At 37.9% G+C, this 19,324-nt stretch overlaps 1 protein-coding gene across 4 annotated transcripts in view; it reads left to right on the top strand.

Moving 5' to 3' along the window:
• Positions 1-19,324, top strand: part of CTDSPL2 (CTD small phosphatase like 2) — an 81,463-nt gene that overhangs the window by 16,386 nt on the left and 45,753 nt on the right. For all 4 annotated transcript variants that reach the window (XM_030318285.2, XM_030318286.2, XM_032593647.1 and 1 more), the window contains exon 2: positions 11,275-11,484. In XM_030318285.2, the coding sequence (XP_030174145.1) occupies positions 11,299-11,484 (186 nt within the window). In that variant the 5' untranslated portion in view covers positions 11,275-11,298. The remainder of the gene's footprint in view (positions 1-11,274; positions 11,485-19,324) is intronic.

Genomic DNA, 19,324 nt, shown 5'->3' with positions numbered 1-19,324 from the left:
GGGCGAGGGGCAGAGAGAGAGGGAGACACAGAATCGGAAACAGGCTCCAGGCTCTGAGCCATCAGCCCAGAGCCCGACGCGGGGCTCGAACTCACAGACCGCGAGATCGTGACCTGGCTGAAGTCGGACGCTCAACCGACTGCGCCACCCAGGCGCCCCATAAATTGTTTTTGAAGTAAATATAGTTCCATTATATTGGAGTTGGAACAAATCATGTAAATACCTAACTTTTCTAAATTAAGCCATAATTGGCAAACTAAAAAAGTTATATACTATTTGTTTTTAAGTATTAAAATGAAAAAAATATTCAAGCTTTGGGTTTAAAACAAGGAAAATTATGCTTAACCAAATTGCAAGAGTTAAATTCTTTTTAGAAATTCTGCATATTGGGGCGCCTGGGTGGCTCACTTGGTTAAGTGTCTCACTCTTGATTTTGGCTCAGGTCGTGATCTCATGGGTTGTGGGTTTGAGCCCTGCATCAGGCTCTGTGCTGACAACATTTAGCCTGCTTGGGATTCTTTCTCCCTTCTCTGCCCCTCCCCTGCTTGTGTGCACTAGCGCACGTGCTCTCTTTCTTAAAATAAACTTAAAAAAGAAAAGAACTTTTTTATTAAATAAGGGAATTGATGTTGTATATTTGCAGGTTTTATTCGGCTCACTTTAAAAGTTCTTTTTGTTTAGAATTCATTTAACATTTTGAAATACTTGCAGTAGGAAGTATTGAGCTTCATGTCTCCTTAAGTTATTTGAGCACAATATAGGTTACCTTTAAACAGAAAAACTATCTGAAAGATTTCTGCTTTGGTTGGGGAGGTTGAACTAGAGTTCTTTTCAACTTCAGTACTTTGATTCTTTATTATTATTATTATTATTATTATTATTTATTTGAGAGAGAGAGAGCATACATGCTCGTGCACAAGTGGGAGAAGGGCAGAGAGCAAGAGGAGAGAGAATCCAAAGCAGTTTCTGTGCCATCAGTGCAGAGCCTGTTGTGGGTGGGGCTCGAACTCACAAACTGTGAGATCATCTGAGCCGGAGTCGACACTTAACCAGTTGTGCCACCCAGGTGCCCCAGTATTTTAATTCTTAAAAACAAAGACAAAAAAACAAGGAAGGGGCGCCTGGGTGGCTCAGTTGGTTAGGCATCTGACTTCGGCTAAGGTCATGATCTCACAGTTCATGGTTTTGAGCCCTGTGTTGGGCTCTGTGCGGCCAGCCCAGGGCCTGGAGCCTGCTTTGGATATTGTGTCTTCCTCTCTCTCTGCCCCTCCCCTGCTCTTGCTCTGTCTCTCAAAAATAAATAAATGTAAAGAAGGAAAATTTAAAAAAAAATTTTTTTTAAATGAGGAAAGGGCATGCATAGGCATTTAACCAAATGGGAACTAGAGGTAGCCTATAAATATAATTAAAACATTTGATTTTACCTGTCATGACTACAGTTTAAAGTCATTTTTACTTTTGGGGCACCTGGGTGGCTCGGTCAGTTGAGTGTCCAACTCTTGATTTTGACTGAGGTCATGCATCCCAGGGTTATGGGATTGAGCCCCACATTGGGCTCCACACTGAGCATGGAGTCTGCTTAAGATTCTCTCTCCCTCTCTCCCGCTGCCCCTCTCCCCCCTTAAATTTAAAAAAAAAATCATTTTTTTTCAATTATCAAACATTTTAAAAACTAAAAAGAAATTCTGATGTGCAGGATTCAGTATGTGGATAGCTTGCTTGGCCCTCTTTAGTCCCTGTTGTGCATGTGTGCTGCCTCAGCCAGGAATGTGGTTGGCGCAACAACCCCTGCATCTGCAGGCTTTTAGAGCTGTTGGCCTCCTAGTTCACCTGCTACAGAAATTATTACTTATACCAGAAATGTCACTTATACTGATGATACCATTGAGTGTGGTCATTGTCCGACTGCTGTAAACCATCAGTCTCTTTTTATGGTGACCTCAAAGTTGACATTCCTCTCAGCCTGACAAACCATCTGAGCTTGCAGGTGGAGTAGGGAGTAGGGGAGTAGAGCAGTCCCAGACAGGAATGACACGGACTCCTAACGTTCTTACCCAAAGTTGAGCAGTTTTATAAGGATTCATAGATTGTTATATGCCTTTGGTTTATTTCTAGAGTACTGAAGTGGTGGTTTTTGTTATTTTGTCTAACTGAATGGTTGCTTTTTGTGGAGATTTATTCACCTCTTAAGCTGGACATAGAATTCGGGGATTTAACTTCCTCTATATCTGTCTTCTTGTTCTATACTGTTCTAGGTTTCTGAGGACCCAGTAGATGATAGACCTGGAATTAGAAATCTAAATAATTTTATCTCATGACAGACTCACAATAGCCATGCCAGTGCTATTACCGTATGCATGATTTTTGAAGCCGTATATGCACTTTTTGCTGTATTCTTCACATTCATCCCTTACTTAAAAATTTTTTTTTCTTTGATGTTTATTTATTTTTGAGAAAGAGACAGAATGTGAGTGGGAGAGGGGCAGAGGGAGAGGGACACACAGAATCCGAAGCAGGCTCCAGCACAGAGCCTGATGCAGGGCTTGAACTGAGGAACTGTGAGATCATGACCTGAGCCGAAGGTGGTCGCTTAACTGACTGAGACAGCTGCCCTCATCCCTCACTTTTAAATTTTAAATAGTTAAGTATGTTTACATTGTCAGGGAATATACACACTCTACTGTCTTCCTTTTAACCTTCATTTTGGTTTTTGCTGTATGAGTAACTAACTCCATGTTGTATGTTTGATATTCACCATCAGTTCTAATGCAATATCTGTACTCAGTTTGGTTTTCTCAAATGCTCTGTTAGATTTTTTTAGGAAGGCCACAGTATTCCCAGAGTTTTTGCTCATTGACAATAGTTGGTGGCCATTATTCTTGTTATTTTTGTTGGATATAAAATCCTTGGTTTACTTACATGGTCTTTTCTTGATTATTTTATTTTAAATATGTAACTCCATTTTTCGTCTGGCATGAAGTGTTGCTGTTGAAAAATTGAGAGTAGTTTAATTTTTTTTTTCCATTATAAAGTCACTTAGTACATGTCTAGATCGGGGATATGCAAACTGTTGCCCGTGGGCTGACTGCCTGTGTAAACACAGTTTTATTGTACACAGCCATGCTCATTTACTTACATATTGTCTTTGGATGCTTTTGCTAAACACTGCCATAGACAATATTGAAACCAATGAGCATGGTTCCAGACACTGATATTTGAGTTTCATTTAACTTATACCCTGTGATCTGCAAGCCTAAAACATTTACTGCGTGGTTCTATAAGAAAAAGTTGGCCTGTATCTGGCTTAGATGCCCAAAGGAGGATTTTTTTTCCGCATTTAAAATTAAAGTTCAGTAAAGTTCTATTAATTCATACCAGACTGTGTTTTCATATTTGCTTTTCTCAGGCCTGTTTCTTTCAATGCAGAGTTTCAAACTTTTCCTATTTCTGGAAGTTTCTCTTGTTTTTGAGTATCTGATCTATTTTCAGTATTTACCAGTTTCTCTTGAATCTTCATTTGTTTTTTAAGACTTTTTTTTTTTTCATTTTTTTTTCAAAAATTTTTTTTAACGTTTATTTATTTTTGAGACAGAGACAGAGCATTAACAGGGGAGGGTCAGAGAGAGGGAGACACAGAATCTGAAACAGGCTCCAGGCTCTGAGCGGTCAGCACAGAGCCCGACGCGGGGCTTGAACTCACTGACCGAGAGATCATGACCTGAGCCGAAGTCGGCCGCTTAACCGACTGAGCCACCCAGGCGCCCCTAAGACTTTTATTTATTTTTTTTATTTATTTATTTTTTCAACGTTTATTTATTTTTGGGACAGAGAGAGACAGAGCATGAACGGGGGAGGGGCAGAGAGAGGGAGACACAGAATCGGAAACAGGCTCCAGGCTCTGAGCCATCAGCCCAGAGCCCGACGCGGGGCTCGAACTCACGGACCGCGAGATTGTGACCTGGCTGAAGTCGGACGCTTAACCGACTGCGCCACCCAGGCGCCCCAAGACTTTTATTTTTAAGTAATCTTTACTCCTAATGTGGGGCTTGAACTCACAACTCTCAAGATCAAGAGTTGTATTGCTCCACAAGTGAGCCAGCCAGGCACTCTTGAATCTTTGAATCTTTTTTTTTTGTTTTTAAAAGTAGGCTCCAAGTGCACTTGTGGGAGCCCAGTGTGGGACTTCAACTCAACAACCCTGAGCTGAGATCAAGAGTTGGATGCTTAAGCCACCCAGGCGCCCTGTGTTGAATCTTTTTTAATGTGTGAAAATATTCCGTCTTTGTTCTATCTGTTCATTTAATTTTTTGTTCCTTCTTTTTTAGTCTAGTTTAGAAATGATTTTTGTTCTTAATTTTTTACAAGTTCTTTTGCTTCTTTTCCCTTTCCTTAAATCCTGGTTAAAATTGTTCCTTAGTATTAATGTCTTTAAGCATACTTGGAAATAGTGTGTAGATGTGATATGCTTTTGTGGATTTATCTTTTGCAATCTTACTGTCTGTAGAAAGTTAGAGATTTTATTTTGCTTCTCAATTTTTTTTTTTCCTTATGATGACTGTATGGGCTCTGATCTAATTTCTGTTACTTTTTAATGTGAAATTCGTTTCCTTGAACTTTTGGAAAAAGGTTTGGTTCAGGACAGTTGCTGACTTAAACGGAGCTTTCTGTTATTTTCTTACCATGTTAAAAAGTATGGAAGATTGCTTAGTTTATGTTCCTCCACCCCTCTTTTTGTAGATGTTCTCTTTGCTTTTCTCATTTGATACTGCCCTACTCTATTTTGACTTAATTCAGTTTTGTTTCACTGCTGAACCTTGTCGGTAGCTCTGACAATAAGGTGTTTTTGGTTTTTTTTTAATGTTTATTTATTTTTGAGCAAGAGAGATAGAGCGTGAGCAGTGGAGGGGCAGAGAGAAAGAGAGGGAGACACAGAATCTGAAGCAGGCTCCAGGCTCTGAGCTGTCCGCACAGAGCCTGATGCGGGGCTCAAACCCATGGACTGTGAGATCATGACCTGAGCCAAAGCCTGATGCTTAACTGACTGAGCCACTTAAGTGCCCCTTTTGTTGCTAATTTTTAATGGAAAATATCAAACATGCACAATGTAGACAGAATGGCATTATGAAGTCCTATAAAACTATCACTCTTTTTAAGTAGTTACTAATATTTTGTATGTTTTTTAGATTTGTATCCCCACCCACTCCCAACTTCTTGCTAGCTGGTTAGTATTGTTTATAGAAACTTTTTACAGGTATACATTTTTGTAAAATTTACATACTTTGAAATACATAGGTTTTAGCTATAAGTTTTGACAAATAGATCCATACTCTGTTGCATACAGGTCATTTCTTTTCCCCAAGGCAACTTCTATTTTGATTTTTCTCCTCAGATTATTTTTGCCTCTAATAGAATTTCTTTTTAATGGTGTCATCAAATATGTACTCTTTTGTGGCTGCCACTGCTCAGCATAATGTCTGAGATTCTTTCATGTTGTTGATGATAATGATGATCATTGCTGTTTTCTAATTATTCACTGTGTGAAGACACCACAGTATTCATTTTTCTGTCCTTGAGCATTTTTGTTGTTTCCAGTTTGGGTGGCTATTGTAAATAAAGCCTGCCAGGAACAGTTTTGTAAAAGTATCCTGTGGGCATGTTTACATTTTTTCTTGGATAAAAACTTGGATCAAGGGGTGAGGCGTTGTTTGAAAGAAATTGCTCAACTTCTACCAAAAACCTTATGTTCCCACCAGCAGAGTATGAGAGCGCTCATTGTTCCACATCCTTGCTATCATTTGTTGTCAGTCTTTTTAATTTTTGCCTTTCAAGTAAGTGTAGATTAGTATTCTGTTTTGATTTTAACTTGTACTTCTGATGGTGAATTGTATTGAGTATTATCATTTCATATGTTTGTGGCCAATCATCTAGCTTTTATGAAGTCTCAGGTCTTTTTAATTTTTATGAAGTCCAGTTAGTAGTTTTTGCTTTTATGGTTTCTGCTTTTGTGGTTATTTTTCATGCAATGTCATGTTCTTTGCAAAGAGATAGTTTTACTTTTTCTTTTCTAATGTGAATTTTAAAATTTTCTTGTTCTTGTTAGGTTTTCACTATGCAGTATGATAGCTGTGGATTTTTCATTGCTGCCTTTTCTCAGGTTTAAGAAGTTCCCTTCTATTTCTGGTTTGTTGAGTATTTTTATTGTGAAAAGGGTGTTGGGTGTGGTCAATTGTGCTTTTTTTTCCTGCATCAGTTGAGATGATCATACGGAATTTTTCCTTTATTCTTTTAACATGGTGTATTATGTTGGTTGAGTTTCATATGTTAAACCAGAATTGCATCCCTGGAATAAATTCCACTTTGGTCATGGTGTGTAATCCCTTTATTAAGCCGCTGGATTTGGTTTGCTAGTATTTTATTGAGGATATTTGCATCTATGTTCCTAAAGGATTTGGTTTGCTAGTATTTTATTGAGGATATTTGCATCTATTTTCGTAAAGGATATTGAGTAGTAGTTTAATTTTTCTTGTAGTGTCTTTGATTGTGGTATCGGAGCAATGCTGACCTCATAGATTGAGTTGGAAGGTATTCCTCAATTTTTTGGAAGAGTTTGAGAAGGACTGGTGTTAATTCTTCAGACATTTGGTAAAATTCGCCAGTGAAGCCATTAAAATTGGACTTTTCTTTGTGGGAGGTTTTTAAAGAAATTATCACTAATGCAATCTCTTGGATTTTTTTTTTTTTTGGATTTTAAAGAAATTATCACTAATGCAATCTTTTGGATTTTGTTTTCTCGAGCCCATTTTACTTGTGTCTCTATAGAAATCCATTTCTTCTAGGTTGTCTAATTTGTTGGTGTACGATTGTTCATAGTATTCCCTTAAAATTGTTTTTATTTCTGTAGGGTTGGTATTAATGAGCCATCTTTCATTCCTGACGTTAGTAGGTTGAGTCTTCTCTCTTTTTTTTCTTTGCTAGTCTATTTAAGGTGTGTCCGTTTTGTTGATCTTTTCAAAGAACAAATTTTAGGCTTCACTATTTTCTTGTTTATTTGTAAATCATCTACTTGAGTTCTTTCTGCTTTATTCTTTATTTCCTTCTTTTTGCTTGCTTTAGATTTAGTTTGTTTTTCTCTCTATAGTTTCTTATGGTGAAAAGTTTTGTTACTGACTTGAGATTTTTGTTTTGTTTTTTTTTTTTTTGTTTTTTACTTTTTAAAATTTATTTTTGAGAGAGAGAGAAGGGGAGGGGCAGAGCAAGAGAGGGAGACACAGAATCTGAAGCAGGTTGCAGGCTCTGTCTGAGCTGTCAGCACAGAGCTTGACACAGGGCTCGCACCCACAGACTGCGAGATCATGACCTGAGCCAAAGTCAGAGATTCACCCAACTGAGCCACCGAGGTGCCCTGAGGTTTTTTTTCTATTATAAGCATTTACATAAATTTCCCTCTGAGCACTGTTTTTGGGGCATCTCATAAGTTTTGGTATTTGTGGTTTTGTTTTGTTTCATCCTGAAGTATTTTCTAATTCACCTTGTGATTTCTTCTTTGACACAGTGCTTACATATTTAGGAGTTTGTTTAATTTCTGCATATTTGTTAATTTCTCGTTTCTTTCCTTGTGATTTCTAATTTCATTCCAATGTAGTTGGAGACCATATACTTGTATGATTTCAATTCTTCTAAGTTTATTGTGACTTGTTTTGTGTCCTGACATGTAGTCTGTCCTAGAGAATATTATGTATTGTGCTGTTGTTGGGTAGAATGTTCCATATGTATCTCTTAAGTCTAGAGAATTGTTCATGTCTTCTATTTCCTTATTGGCTTTTTGTCTAGTTCTGTCCATTATTGAAAGTAGGTATTGAAATACCCAACTATTGTTGAATTGTCTATTTTTCGCTTTTGACAGTTTTTACTTAATATATTTTGAGACTTTGGTGTTAGGTGCATATATGTTTATAATTTCCCTCTAAATGCTGCTTATTATATCCCAGACATTTTGATGTGCTCTTTGGTTTTTTTAGTCCAAAATTTATTTCCCTTGTGCTTTTATTTCCTCTTCTCCCCACCCCTCTCCTCCTCCTCCCGACTCATGATTTATTTATAAATATATTTTTAAATTTTCAAGTATTTGGTACTTTTTAAGATTTTTGTTTTTGATTTGTAATTGTGGTCAGAGAACATACTTTGTAAGATTTTTCTTTAAATTTATTTAGCTTTTTTTATGTCTCAGCATATGGTCCATTGGTAAGTATTTCATGAGAAATTGAAAAGTATATGTTTTCTTTATCTGTTGCCTGAGTAGTCAGTTTTGAAAGTTCATGAGAGCTTGACTGCCCCAGCCCTTTTAGACCTATTAAGTACACCTTTTACAGTTCACTATTGGAATGGACAAAAATCTTCTACATTTCAACTCTTTCTTTATTTTAAAAATTTTTTTTTTTCAACGTTTATTTATTTTTGGGACAGAGAGAGACAGAGCATGAACGGGGGAGGGGCAGAGAGAGAGGGAGACACAGAATCGGAAACAGGCTCCAGGCTCCGAGCCATCAGCCCAGAGCCCGACGCGGGGCTCGAACTCACGGACCGCGAGATCGTGACCTGGCTGAAGTCGGAAGCTTAACCGACTGCGCCACCAGGCGCCCCTCAACTCTTTCTTTAAATGCTCATGTCTTTCTTTCTAGTAAATGCTCACTGGTTATTTTTGAGTTCAAAGAACCTTTCTCCTAAGCTTTCCCAGAAATGTCTTCACTCTTCTTCATGTGGAGTGATGTAGAATTTTATATATACACTATGATACATATATTTATTTGCCAGACTTATGATTCCCATGGGTAGAGATAGTTTTCATCCTTAACATTTTAAATTTTTTTTTTTTTCAACGTTTATTTATTTTTGGGACAGAGAGAGACAGAGCATGAACGGGGGAGGGGCAGAGAGAGAGGGAGACACAGAATCGGAAACAGGCTCCAGGCTCCGAGCCATCAGCCCAGAGCCTGACGCGGGGCTCGAACTCACGCACCGCGAGATCGTGACCTGGCTGAAGTCGGACGCTTAACCGACTGCGCCACCCAGGCGCCCCCATCCTTAACATTTTAGTAGCAGATGACCAATAAGTATTGCAATTTTAATGAGCCAAACTCTGTAAGACTGGACTTAACCTATATGCTTTTAGTCTTTTAAGACCTACTTTACCTTAGTGCATTATTTCATAAGGTGTTATAATTACTATTTGATGATTCTGGGTTTAAGATAGATTCATTCCTAGGTGTTTTGTTTGTTTGTTTGTTTGTTTGAGAGAGAGAGAGAATTTTAACCAGGCCCCACTCCCAGTGAGGAGCCCTGTTGGGGGGCCAGGGAGGGAAGGCTCGAGATCATGACCCATTGAGTCACCCAGGTGCCCCTCTGTAATTTAAAAAAACAAAATTTTTCCCCCAAAATACCCAAGAATAGGGGCGTCTGGGTGGCTCCGTTGAGCCGCCGACTTCAGCTCAGGTCATGATCTCACAGTTCGTGTGTGAGTTCGAGCACTTTGTCAGGCTCTGTGCTAACAGCTCAGAGCCTGGAACCTGCTTTGGATTCTGTGTCCCCCATTCATGCACGCGCTCTCTCTCTCTCTCTCTCTCTCTCTCTCAAAAATAAACAAACATTAAAAAAAAACAAACCCAAAACAAAAAAGACCTCAGAATAGAACCTGGGTGGCTCAGTTGGTTAAGCATCCAACTCTTGATTTTCACTTGGATCATGGTCCCAGGGTCGTGGGATTGATCCCTGCATGGGGTTTTGTGCTGGGCGTGGAGCCTGCTTAAAATGATCTCTCTGCTTCTGTCTCTGCCCCTTCCCCACTTGCTCTCTAATTTAAAAAAATTACAGAAATTGATTAAAAATAGTTTTGAGAATTCCCCCTTGCATTTGCTATATGCGAATTTTCCTTTTCTAAGGAGTGCTGTGCTGAAGAATTAAGGAATTAAGACATCATTTACGTACTTTAAATAGGATTTTAAAGTAAATAATACATGCCTTGAATGATAAATCACTTTAGAATTAACTTTGACTCTTCAGGGAAAAAGCCAGCATTTTTTATTTTGGGATGGCGAGTTACAACTGAGTACCATTTGTTTATAGGGAAAAAAATAGTTGTTTGTAAAGGTGTCTAGGGACTTCTCTGATGAATCCTTTGAGTGTGGGGTTTTTGTTGGAGTAGATTGTGTATGTGTGTGTATGTATGTATAACTTCCTAAAAGTTTCTAACATTTTTTCTGTGACTCTTGATTTAGTAAAGACATAATGTCTTAAGCATAAGTCGGTGAAGACTACCCTTTGCCAGGATTTTTGGCATCTTTAGGCTTTGGGAATGCTTAAAAGGAGTTAGACTTTTCTGTGAATGCATTCACTATTGTGAGTAGCATTAATGTTCTCTGCAGTTTATAGTCTTTTCTAATTCCTTTTTCATTTTGAAGCTCAGGATGGTAAGATGAATGTATTCTTTATATAATTGAAAAAACAGTTAAGTGACTATAGTTTAGCAGTGATTGAAGTAGGATTGGAATTCACATTTCTTAATTCTTACTTTGGTAATTTTTATATTCCCTTTCAGATTCTAATTTAGGGTATATTCTTAACTACCTCTGTCTTGATACAGTTTTGTCAGCCATTAATTTTCTCATCTATAAAGTGAGAGAGTTCAAGTAGATTGCCTCATAATTTCTTTTTGATGTGAATTTGATTTTTAAAGTATCATGTGTGGTAAGATAAAATGATCTTATAAAATGAATGATTCAACTGCTCTTTTTACACTTGCATGATTATTGATCATTAGAATCATGCTCAGGTAATTAATTCATTCATTGAGGGTTTTCCCACTACATTATGAGCTCCAGAAGACAAAAATCTTCTGTATGTGGTTTACTGTTTATGAGGTGCTTATCCTAGCCCAGTGCCTTGAATGTTGTAAGTGCTCAATAAATGTTTCTTGACTGAATGGTTGAATGAATGGTAATATTGGCATGGGTGGAGGTTGCACAGTGCTGTGGAAAGAGTATGCGCACTCTTTGGTGTTACTCATATTTTTATTAGATCATAGGGTAAAATATTTCAGAAGTTGTTGGGAAGGTTACTTGGGAGAGTATGTAAAAGTTCAAAGCATCCTTTCACTTAAAATTTTGGTTTCTTAATTTAATCCTCTGGAGACCTACACCAAGGGATTTTTAGTATAGAAGGTGGGCATATTTGGCCATGCTAGGTTTAATTTTAATAACCCTTGTTATTTTTCTCTTGTAGTTTTATATGTGGTACCCATAAAAGATGAGGCTGAGAACACGGAAAGCTTCTCAGCAATCAAATCAAATCCAAACACAACGCACTGCTAGAGCAAAGAGGAAATATTCAGAGGTTGATGATAGCCTGCCTTCAGGGGGAGAAAAACCACCGAAAAATGAAACTGGCTTGTTGTCTTCAATTAAAAAATTCATTAAAGGAAGCACACCCAAGGTAATGGTTTTACCTCGTACTTAAAATTGAAGTTTAGGTTATTTTCTTTAAGCATGCAAAGATGAGAAATCTTAATATTGCTAGTAGATTAAGGAAATGTCTACATTTTGGTGTTATTTTAAGAGTAGTAACATAAAAAATATATAATGGCCATTCAAGAAAACATTACTTATTCTACTTAACTCACCCACTTCGCCTTCTGTTTTTTCAGCATAGTATTATGAAAAGTAAAAGAAATTTTTCCTTATTTTATGTGAGTTTAATTAATACATTGTTTAGGGAGGTGATTTCTCTATCTGAATTGTAACACTTGTACACTGAAAATGTATTACTTCATTAAGGAGGGGGGAAAGTTGTTAAAAAATGGATATGACCAGGAGTCACATGCTTCACATTCATACTCTGGACCAACTTGAATGATCTGAGGAAATTCTTTTACCCCTCTGAGCCTTAAGAAGACAGTAAAATGGGACTAATTTTAACTGCTTTGTCTGCCTCAGAGTTGTTTTTACGTTAGATGGCAAACAGAAAAGGCAGTTTGAGAAATTTTAATGCACTCTATAAATAGTGTTATTCATTGTATGTATTTAACGTGGACATTAATGAGTAATCCAAGATTTGGGTTAAAAAAAGAAAGGAACTTGATAGATAGGTTTTTCCTATGTCTTCTGACTTCTCTTTGTATTCTCTTCCTTCCTTTCTTTTTTTCCTTCTTTCTTTCTTTCTCTCTCTCCTTCCTTCCTTCCTCCCTCCCTCCCTCCCTCCCTCCCTCCCTCCCTCCCTCCTTCCCTCCTTTCTTTCTGAGAGATCATGTGCACAAGCTGGGGAGAGGGGCAGAGGGAAAGAGGGAGAATCTTAAGGAGGATCCCAGGACCCTGAGATCATGACCTGAACCAAAATCAAGAGTCAGATGCTTAGCCAACTGACCCATCCAGGCACCCCTGTTCATATTCTTTTGATTTGGGCATTCTTTTATTTTTTATAACGTTTATTTATTTTTGAGAGAGAGAGTGCTAGTGGGGAAGGGGCAGAGAAAGAGGGGGACAGGATTTGAAGCAGGCTCCTCACTGACAACTCTGAGCCTGATGGGGGCTTGAACTCACGAACTGTGAGTTTATGACCTGAGCTGAAGTCAGATGCTCAACTGATTGAGTCACCCAGGTACCTCTGGGCATTCTTTTATTAATGTGGCATCATAGCATATCATATCATGCTTTTTTTCTCCTTTAGTAGTAAGATCTGTCTTTGTTAGTTAGCAAATTTTTGCCTGTGTCAACTACACACCCAGGGTTTTCCTACAGAAATTTGTTAAGTTTGTTTGTTTGTTTGTTTCTTTCTTTCCCAAAATCTTGGATTTTTCATTAATGTCTACCTAAAGATCTTAAATTAAAAATAAAAGATGTTAATAAATACAATAGGGCCAAACCTGTTTGCAAACTAATGTCTTATTCATTAATTTGGGGGGGGGGCAAGAGTTTTCCTGCAGCCACAAAATAATTTAATTGTACTCTTATTCATTATAGATTTTTAAATTATATTCTATAAGGTTATTATGAAAATTAGTATTGGAATGTCTTGCTAAAATCAAGGTACATTTATTTTTTCTCCCAGTCTACTAATCCTATGTTAGAAGTAAAGTAAATAATTAGCTTGTCATTTATTATTCCTATTGAGCTTATACTGGCTTTTAGTCATTATTTCTTATTATCATTAAATCATCTTTTTGATACTATATTCTAAAGTTTTATTGAGAATCTATACAGTGCTTGCTTATGTTCAGTATCTTGAATACAGTGTTATCTTTTTCAAAATTTGGGTGGGGGTTGGCAATTAATGTTTATTGAATATATTTAATTAGGTGCTTTATATCTAGTATCTCCTTAATTCTTATAACTATCTTGTTATTTTATAGAAGAGAAAAATTTAGGCCTAATGAATTTAGGTAACTTGCACAATGTCAATAACAACAATAATTGTAATGTCCGAATAAAAAAGAACGATAAAGAACAAATAGAACAGTAATAACTGTCAGCAATTGAGCAATTAATATGTGTCATGTATTGTTCTCAGTGCTTTAAGCATAATAACTTCTTTAAGACTTTCAAACCATATGAAGTAGGTGCCATCATCTCTATATTACAGATGAGGAAACTAAGGCACAGGAAGTTAAATAACTTGTACAGGGTTACTTAGCTTTAAGTGGCAACACTGGCATTAAAGCCAAGAAAGCCTGGTTTCAGAGCCTACATTTTAATCCCAGTATGCACTACTGCCTCTACAATAAGCAACAATACTGAGATTTAAACCCATTTACAAGGGCCCCTGGGTGGGTCAGTCGGTTAAGTGTCCGACTTAGGTTCAGGTCACGATCTCATGGTTCTTGAGTTTGAGCCCCGGGTCAGGCTCTGTGCTGACAACTCCGAGCCTGGAGCGTGCTTCAGAGTCTGACTCACTCTCTCTCTCTCCCTCTCTCTCTCTCTCTCTCTCTCTCTGCCTCTCCTCCTGCTCACGCTCCCTGTGTCTCAAAAAATAAATAAATGTTAAAAAAAATTTAAACCCAGGTACCTTTGACTCTCATACCTTTGACACTCATATAGTGCTCTTTCTACTATACCATCCTTTCTCAAAGTAGCTAGATAATGTCTTAATAGAATCTTGTGTAAGGATTGAAAATTCTTTTTGATGAAAGCAAGTAAGAGTTGAATATTCTATGCTACCTAACCATTTTGTCATTTATTTATATTCTGTCATCATTTCAAAGCTGCTTGAAGCTTATTCTTTTTTTTTTTTTTTAATTTTTTTTTTTCAACGTTTATTTATTTTTGGGACAGAGAGAGACAGAGCATGAACGGGGGAGGGGCAGAGAGAGAGAGGGAGACACAGAATCAGAAACAGTCTCCGAGCCATCAGCCCAGAGCCTGACGCGGGGCTCGAACTCACGGAGTGCGAGATCGTGACCTGGCTGAAGTCGGACGCTTAACCGACTGCGCCACCCAGGCGCCCCAGCTTATTCTTTTTATAGGAAGTTTTTCCTTCTAGTATTTTTTGCATATATTTTCATCTTCTGTTTTTATTCTGGCTGGATAATAAACTACTGCTCTTACCTCTACAAGTATCCTTTTAAAACCACGTTAGTTAGACAACTCCTTGTGCTGTCTCTTTTGTTTTTGTTTTTTTTTTTTTTTTTTCCTTTCGTTTTTGTCTGCTTTTAGACTTTTAAAGATACGTGGCAGGGCCCCTGAGTGGCCCAACTTCTGCTCAGGTTGTGATCTCACAATTTGTAGATTTGAGACCTCGCGTTGGGTGCTCTGCTGTCAGTGGCGAAGAGTCCGCTTAGGATCCTTTGTCTCCCTCTCTCTTTCTGCCCCTCCCCAACTTGCACTCTCTCTCAAAAATAAATAAACACTAAAACAAAAAGGTATGTGAACTCTTTAGATAAGCCTTCTTTTGAGCTGTAGTCCTTTCTAAGGTATCTAACATTGCTTTCATGCCTGTCTCAGGAGCCCGACTTTTTTTTTTTTTTTTTAATGTTTATTCTTGAGAGAGACAGAGACCGAGTGTGAGCAGGGGGAGGGGCAGAGAGAGGGAGACACAGAATCCGAAGTAGGCTCCAGGCTCTGAGCTGTCGGCACAGAGCCTGACGTGGGGCTTGAACCCACGAACCAAACCATAAGATCACGACCTGAGCTGAAGTCGCACGCTCAACTGACTGAGCCACCCAGGTGCCCCAGGAGCCTGACTTTTTGAATGTGCTCTCCTCATATCACCCTACTTTTTTGCTCTTTTGTTTACTATTAAGATGGCTAGGATCAGTGGCTGTGGGTGCTTGCTAGTTTACCATTGCTGACTTGTTTTTATATTTTTATATTACTACCAAGTTTTATAATATGTATTCTAGTCTTAATTTTGTATAAATTAGTCATGAGTGTATTTAGGTAAACCAAACATAGGTTGTTAATTTATGAATATAAGGAGTATGTAGTAGTTTGCTAGGATTGCCCTAACACCAGAGACTGGGTAGCTTAAACAACAGAAATTATTTTACAGCTGAGAAGCTAGAAGTCCAAGATCAGGGCATCAGCAGGTTGGTTTCTTCTGAGGCCTCTCTCCTTGACTTGGATGGCTGCCTTCTTGTTATGTTCTTCCATAGTTCCCCTCGGTCCTTTATATTGTCTGTGTTGTAATCTCCTCTTCTTGTAAGGACACCAGTCATAATTGGATTAGGGCCTATCCTAATAGGACCCCATATTTTATTTTATTTTATTTTATTTTATTTTATTTTATTTTATTTTATTTTAATTTCATTTAATTTCATTTTTTTAAATATTTATTTTGAGAAGTGGGGAGGGCCAGAGAGAGAAGGAGAATATCTAGCAGGCTCCATGCTCAATGCAGAGCCTGACACAGGGCTTGATCTCACAAATCAAGAGTCAGTCACTCAACCCAGGCACCGCCCCCCCCAAATGTCTCCATTTTAACTTAATTACCCCTTAAAAGTCATATTTCCAAATATAGTTATATTCTGCAGTTCTGGGGGTTAGGACTTCAACATATGAATTTGATGGGGGACACATAATTCAGCCCATAACAAGATGAATGAAATCTCTGCTCTCTTTCAAATCCAGATTTTATGATTCAAACATTTACTTCTCTGATTTCAGAATTATGCAATTGTCAACAAAAGCACTCAGGAATTGTTGACATGCAGTCTTTTTGCTTTTAGCATAATGAGATTTCTGATCTATATTTGAAGTGAAGTCCTTACAACTAAAATATATTTGCTTTATACCAGGAATCTCTGTATACATTTCCAAATAGTAGTTTCTAGAGTCTTTCCATAACAAAATGGTCTTTCCTCCGTTCTTATCTAAATACTGTTACACTGTTGTAGTTAAGGGCCATCAGTTTGCCAATGGTTATAATTCTAAAGAAATAATAAAATCCTTCTGTTATATTAAGTGTGTTTGTTTATTTGTTTATTAAGGTTTTATTTTTAAGTAGTCTCAACACCCAATGTGGGGCTTGAACCCAGAACCCTGAGAACAAGAGTTGCATGCTCTGCTGACTGAGCAAGCCAGGCGCCCCTTAAATCAGTGTTTTTAGTTTTTTTAAGTATAACCCTCAGAAAGAAATCTAGCCTTTACTACATTCATGTATGTGAAACAAAACTCACCCTTAACATATTTGATGTGCTTTGATTTTTCTTTTCTCTTCTTATTCCCCTTTTAAAGATGATTTTAATACCTTAAATTAATTTCATGGTCCACTGTGCGGTTGTACCCTGTGTTTGAAAAACTCTAACCTTTGTACTACCAGGCTTTGTGGTTTTATTGGGAATTTTCTTCCTTCCTACCAAAGTTAATATAAGTCAGTCTCTAGACCTGTTCTTTAACATCTTAGATTAATGAAGTACTTTACTGTTTATTATGGAATGCAAAAATTAGAACATCAGGTTGATTGGTTATACATACATGAACATACATAGCAGATAACTATAATTTTTCTTATTTTCTGATCTTTAGACATTTTATTTTTTTTTTACTTACTGCATTGGTTAGGACCTCTAGTACAGTGCCCTGTAGAAGTTGTGAGAGGAAACACCTCCTGTTGCTGATCTTAGAGAAAAGTTTGTTTACTATTAGATATGATATTAACTAAATGTTTTTCATAGTTATCTTTTATTCATTTGAGGAAGTTTCCTTTTATTCCTGGTTTTCTAAAAATATCGTGTTGAATTTTGTTAAAGACTTTTCTCCATCTATCGAGATGTTCTTCAGATTTTCTTTTAAATTTTAAATTTGCATTAAATATTTTTTAATGGAAAACCAGACTTGTATTGCTGGATTTGGTTTGCTGTTTTTTGTTTTTTGTTTTTTTTTTTAGGGATTTTTATGTCCGTGTTCATGAGGTTTTTGGTCTGTAGTAGTTGAGGATCAGGACGGTGCTTGGATCTTAAAGCAAGTCAAGAATTATTCCCTATACTTTTTATTTCTGAAATAACTTATATTGGCTTAGTATTATTTTCTCTTTAAATAAGTAGTAGAATTTATTGTGAGATAGCTTTTATTATAAATTTGATTTCTGTAATTTATATGGGGCTGTTTAGCTTTTCTATTTCATATTTCAGTTTTATTTTTTTTTTATTTTTTAAATTTTTTTTTTCAACATTTATTTATTTTTGGGACAGAGAGACAGAGCATGAACGGGGGAGGGGCAGAGAGAGAGGGAGACACAGAATCAGAAACAGGCTCCAGGCTCTGAGCCATCAGCCCAGAGCCCGATGTGGGGCTCGAACTCACGGACCGCGAGATCGTGACCTGGCTGAAGTCGGACGCTTAACCGACTGCGCCACCCAGGCGCCCCCATATTTCAGTTTTAATCATAAGTGTTTCCCTAACTGGCTCAGTCAGTACAGCATGTGACTCTTGGTCTTTAAGTTTGTGAATTTGAGCCCTATATTGGATGTAGAGATTACTTAAAAAAATAAATAAAATCTTTGGTGGGGAAAAAACATTGCTAGCTTGCTGGCTATGTGCAGACAGCTTGCTGGACTTGGTTTCTGGGCTATAGTTTGCCAGCCAGCCCCTTGCTTAGATCATTGATACAACACTTTTCCCCCCAAAATGTAAGTTGTTTTTTTTTTTTTTTAAGTTTATTTATTCATTCTGAGAGAGAAAGCACACTCAAGTGGGGGGTGGACAGAAAGGGAAAGAGAGAATCCCAAGCAGGCTCTGCACTGCCAGCACAGAGACAAGTGTAGGGCTCAAACTCACAAACTGTGAAATCATGAACTGAGCGAAGATCAAGTCAGATACTTCACCAGCTGAGCCACCCAGGCGCCCCGTAAGTTTTTTCTTTTAAGTTTATTTATTTTGAGAGAGGGGGAGAGAGTGTTCCAGCCAGGGAGGGTCAGAGAGAGAGGGAGAGAGAGAATCCCAAGCAAGCCTTATGCTCTCAGTGCAGAGCCTGAAAGGGAGCTTGAGCTCATGACCTGAACTGAAATCAAGAGTGGGACACTTAACCAACTGAGCCACCCAGGTGCCCCTCCCTTTATGTAAGTTTTATTTTATTTTTTAAATATTTATTTATTTATTAAATGTTTATTATATTTATTTTTAATATTTTTAATGTTTATTTTTAAGAGACACAGAGAGACAGAGGATGAGTGGGGGAGGGACAGAAAGAGAGGGAGACACAGAATCTGAAACAGGCTCCAGGCTCTGAGCTGTCAACACAACCCTGATGCAGGGCTTGAACTCCCAAACCGAGAGATCATGACCCGAACCGAAGTCTGATGCTTCAAAGCATCAGTCTGATGAACCGAAGACTGAAACACCCAGGCATTTCAAATGTTTGTTTATTTTTGAGAGTGAGCATGTGGCAAAGAGAGATAGGGGGACAGAAGATCCAAAGCCGGCTCTGTGTTGACAAGCAAAGAGCCCTTTGTGGGGCTCGAACTCACAAACCATGAGTTCATGACCTGAGCTGAAGTCGGACGCTCAACCGACTGAACCACCCAGGCGCCCCAAATGTTTATTTTTGAGAGAGAGAGTGCCAAGTGGGGAGGAGCAGAAAAAGAGGGGGACAGAGGGTCCAAAGCAGGCTCTGCACTGACAGTAGCGAGCCCATTGTGAGGCTGGAACTCACGGATCATGAGATAGAGACCTGAGCTGAAGTTGAATGCTCAACCTACTGAGTCACCCTGGCAACCCCCAGGTACCCCCCCAATGTAAGTTTTAAAGCTGTGAATTTCAAAGTACTGCTTTCCCATGCATTCTGATTATATATATTTTTTTAAGTTTTTATTTTAACTTTAGTTAGTTAACATACAGTGTTACAG

Source organism: Lynx canadensis, chromosome B3 (genome assembly GCF_007474595.2).
Source record: "Lynx canadensis isolate LIC74 chromosome B3, mLynCan4.pri.v2, whole genome shotgun sequence".
NCBI classification, from domain to species: Eukaryota; Metazoa; Chordata; class Mammalia; order Carnivora; family Felidae; genus Lynx; species Lynx canadensis.
The sequence above is the reverse complement of the archived record's forward strand: the minus strand, read 5'-3'. Positions and strand labels throughout refer to the sequence as shown.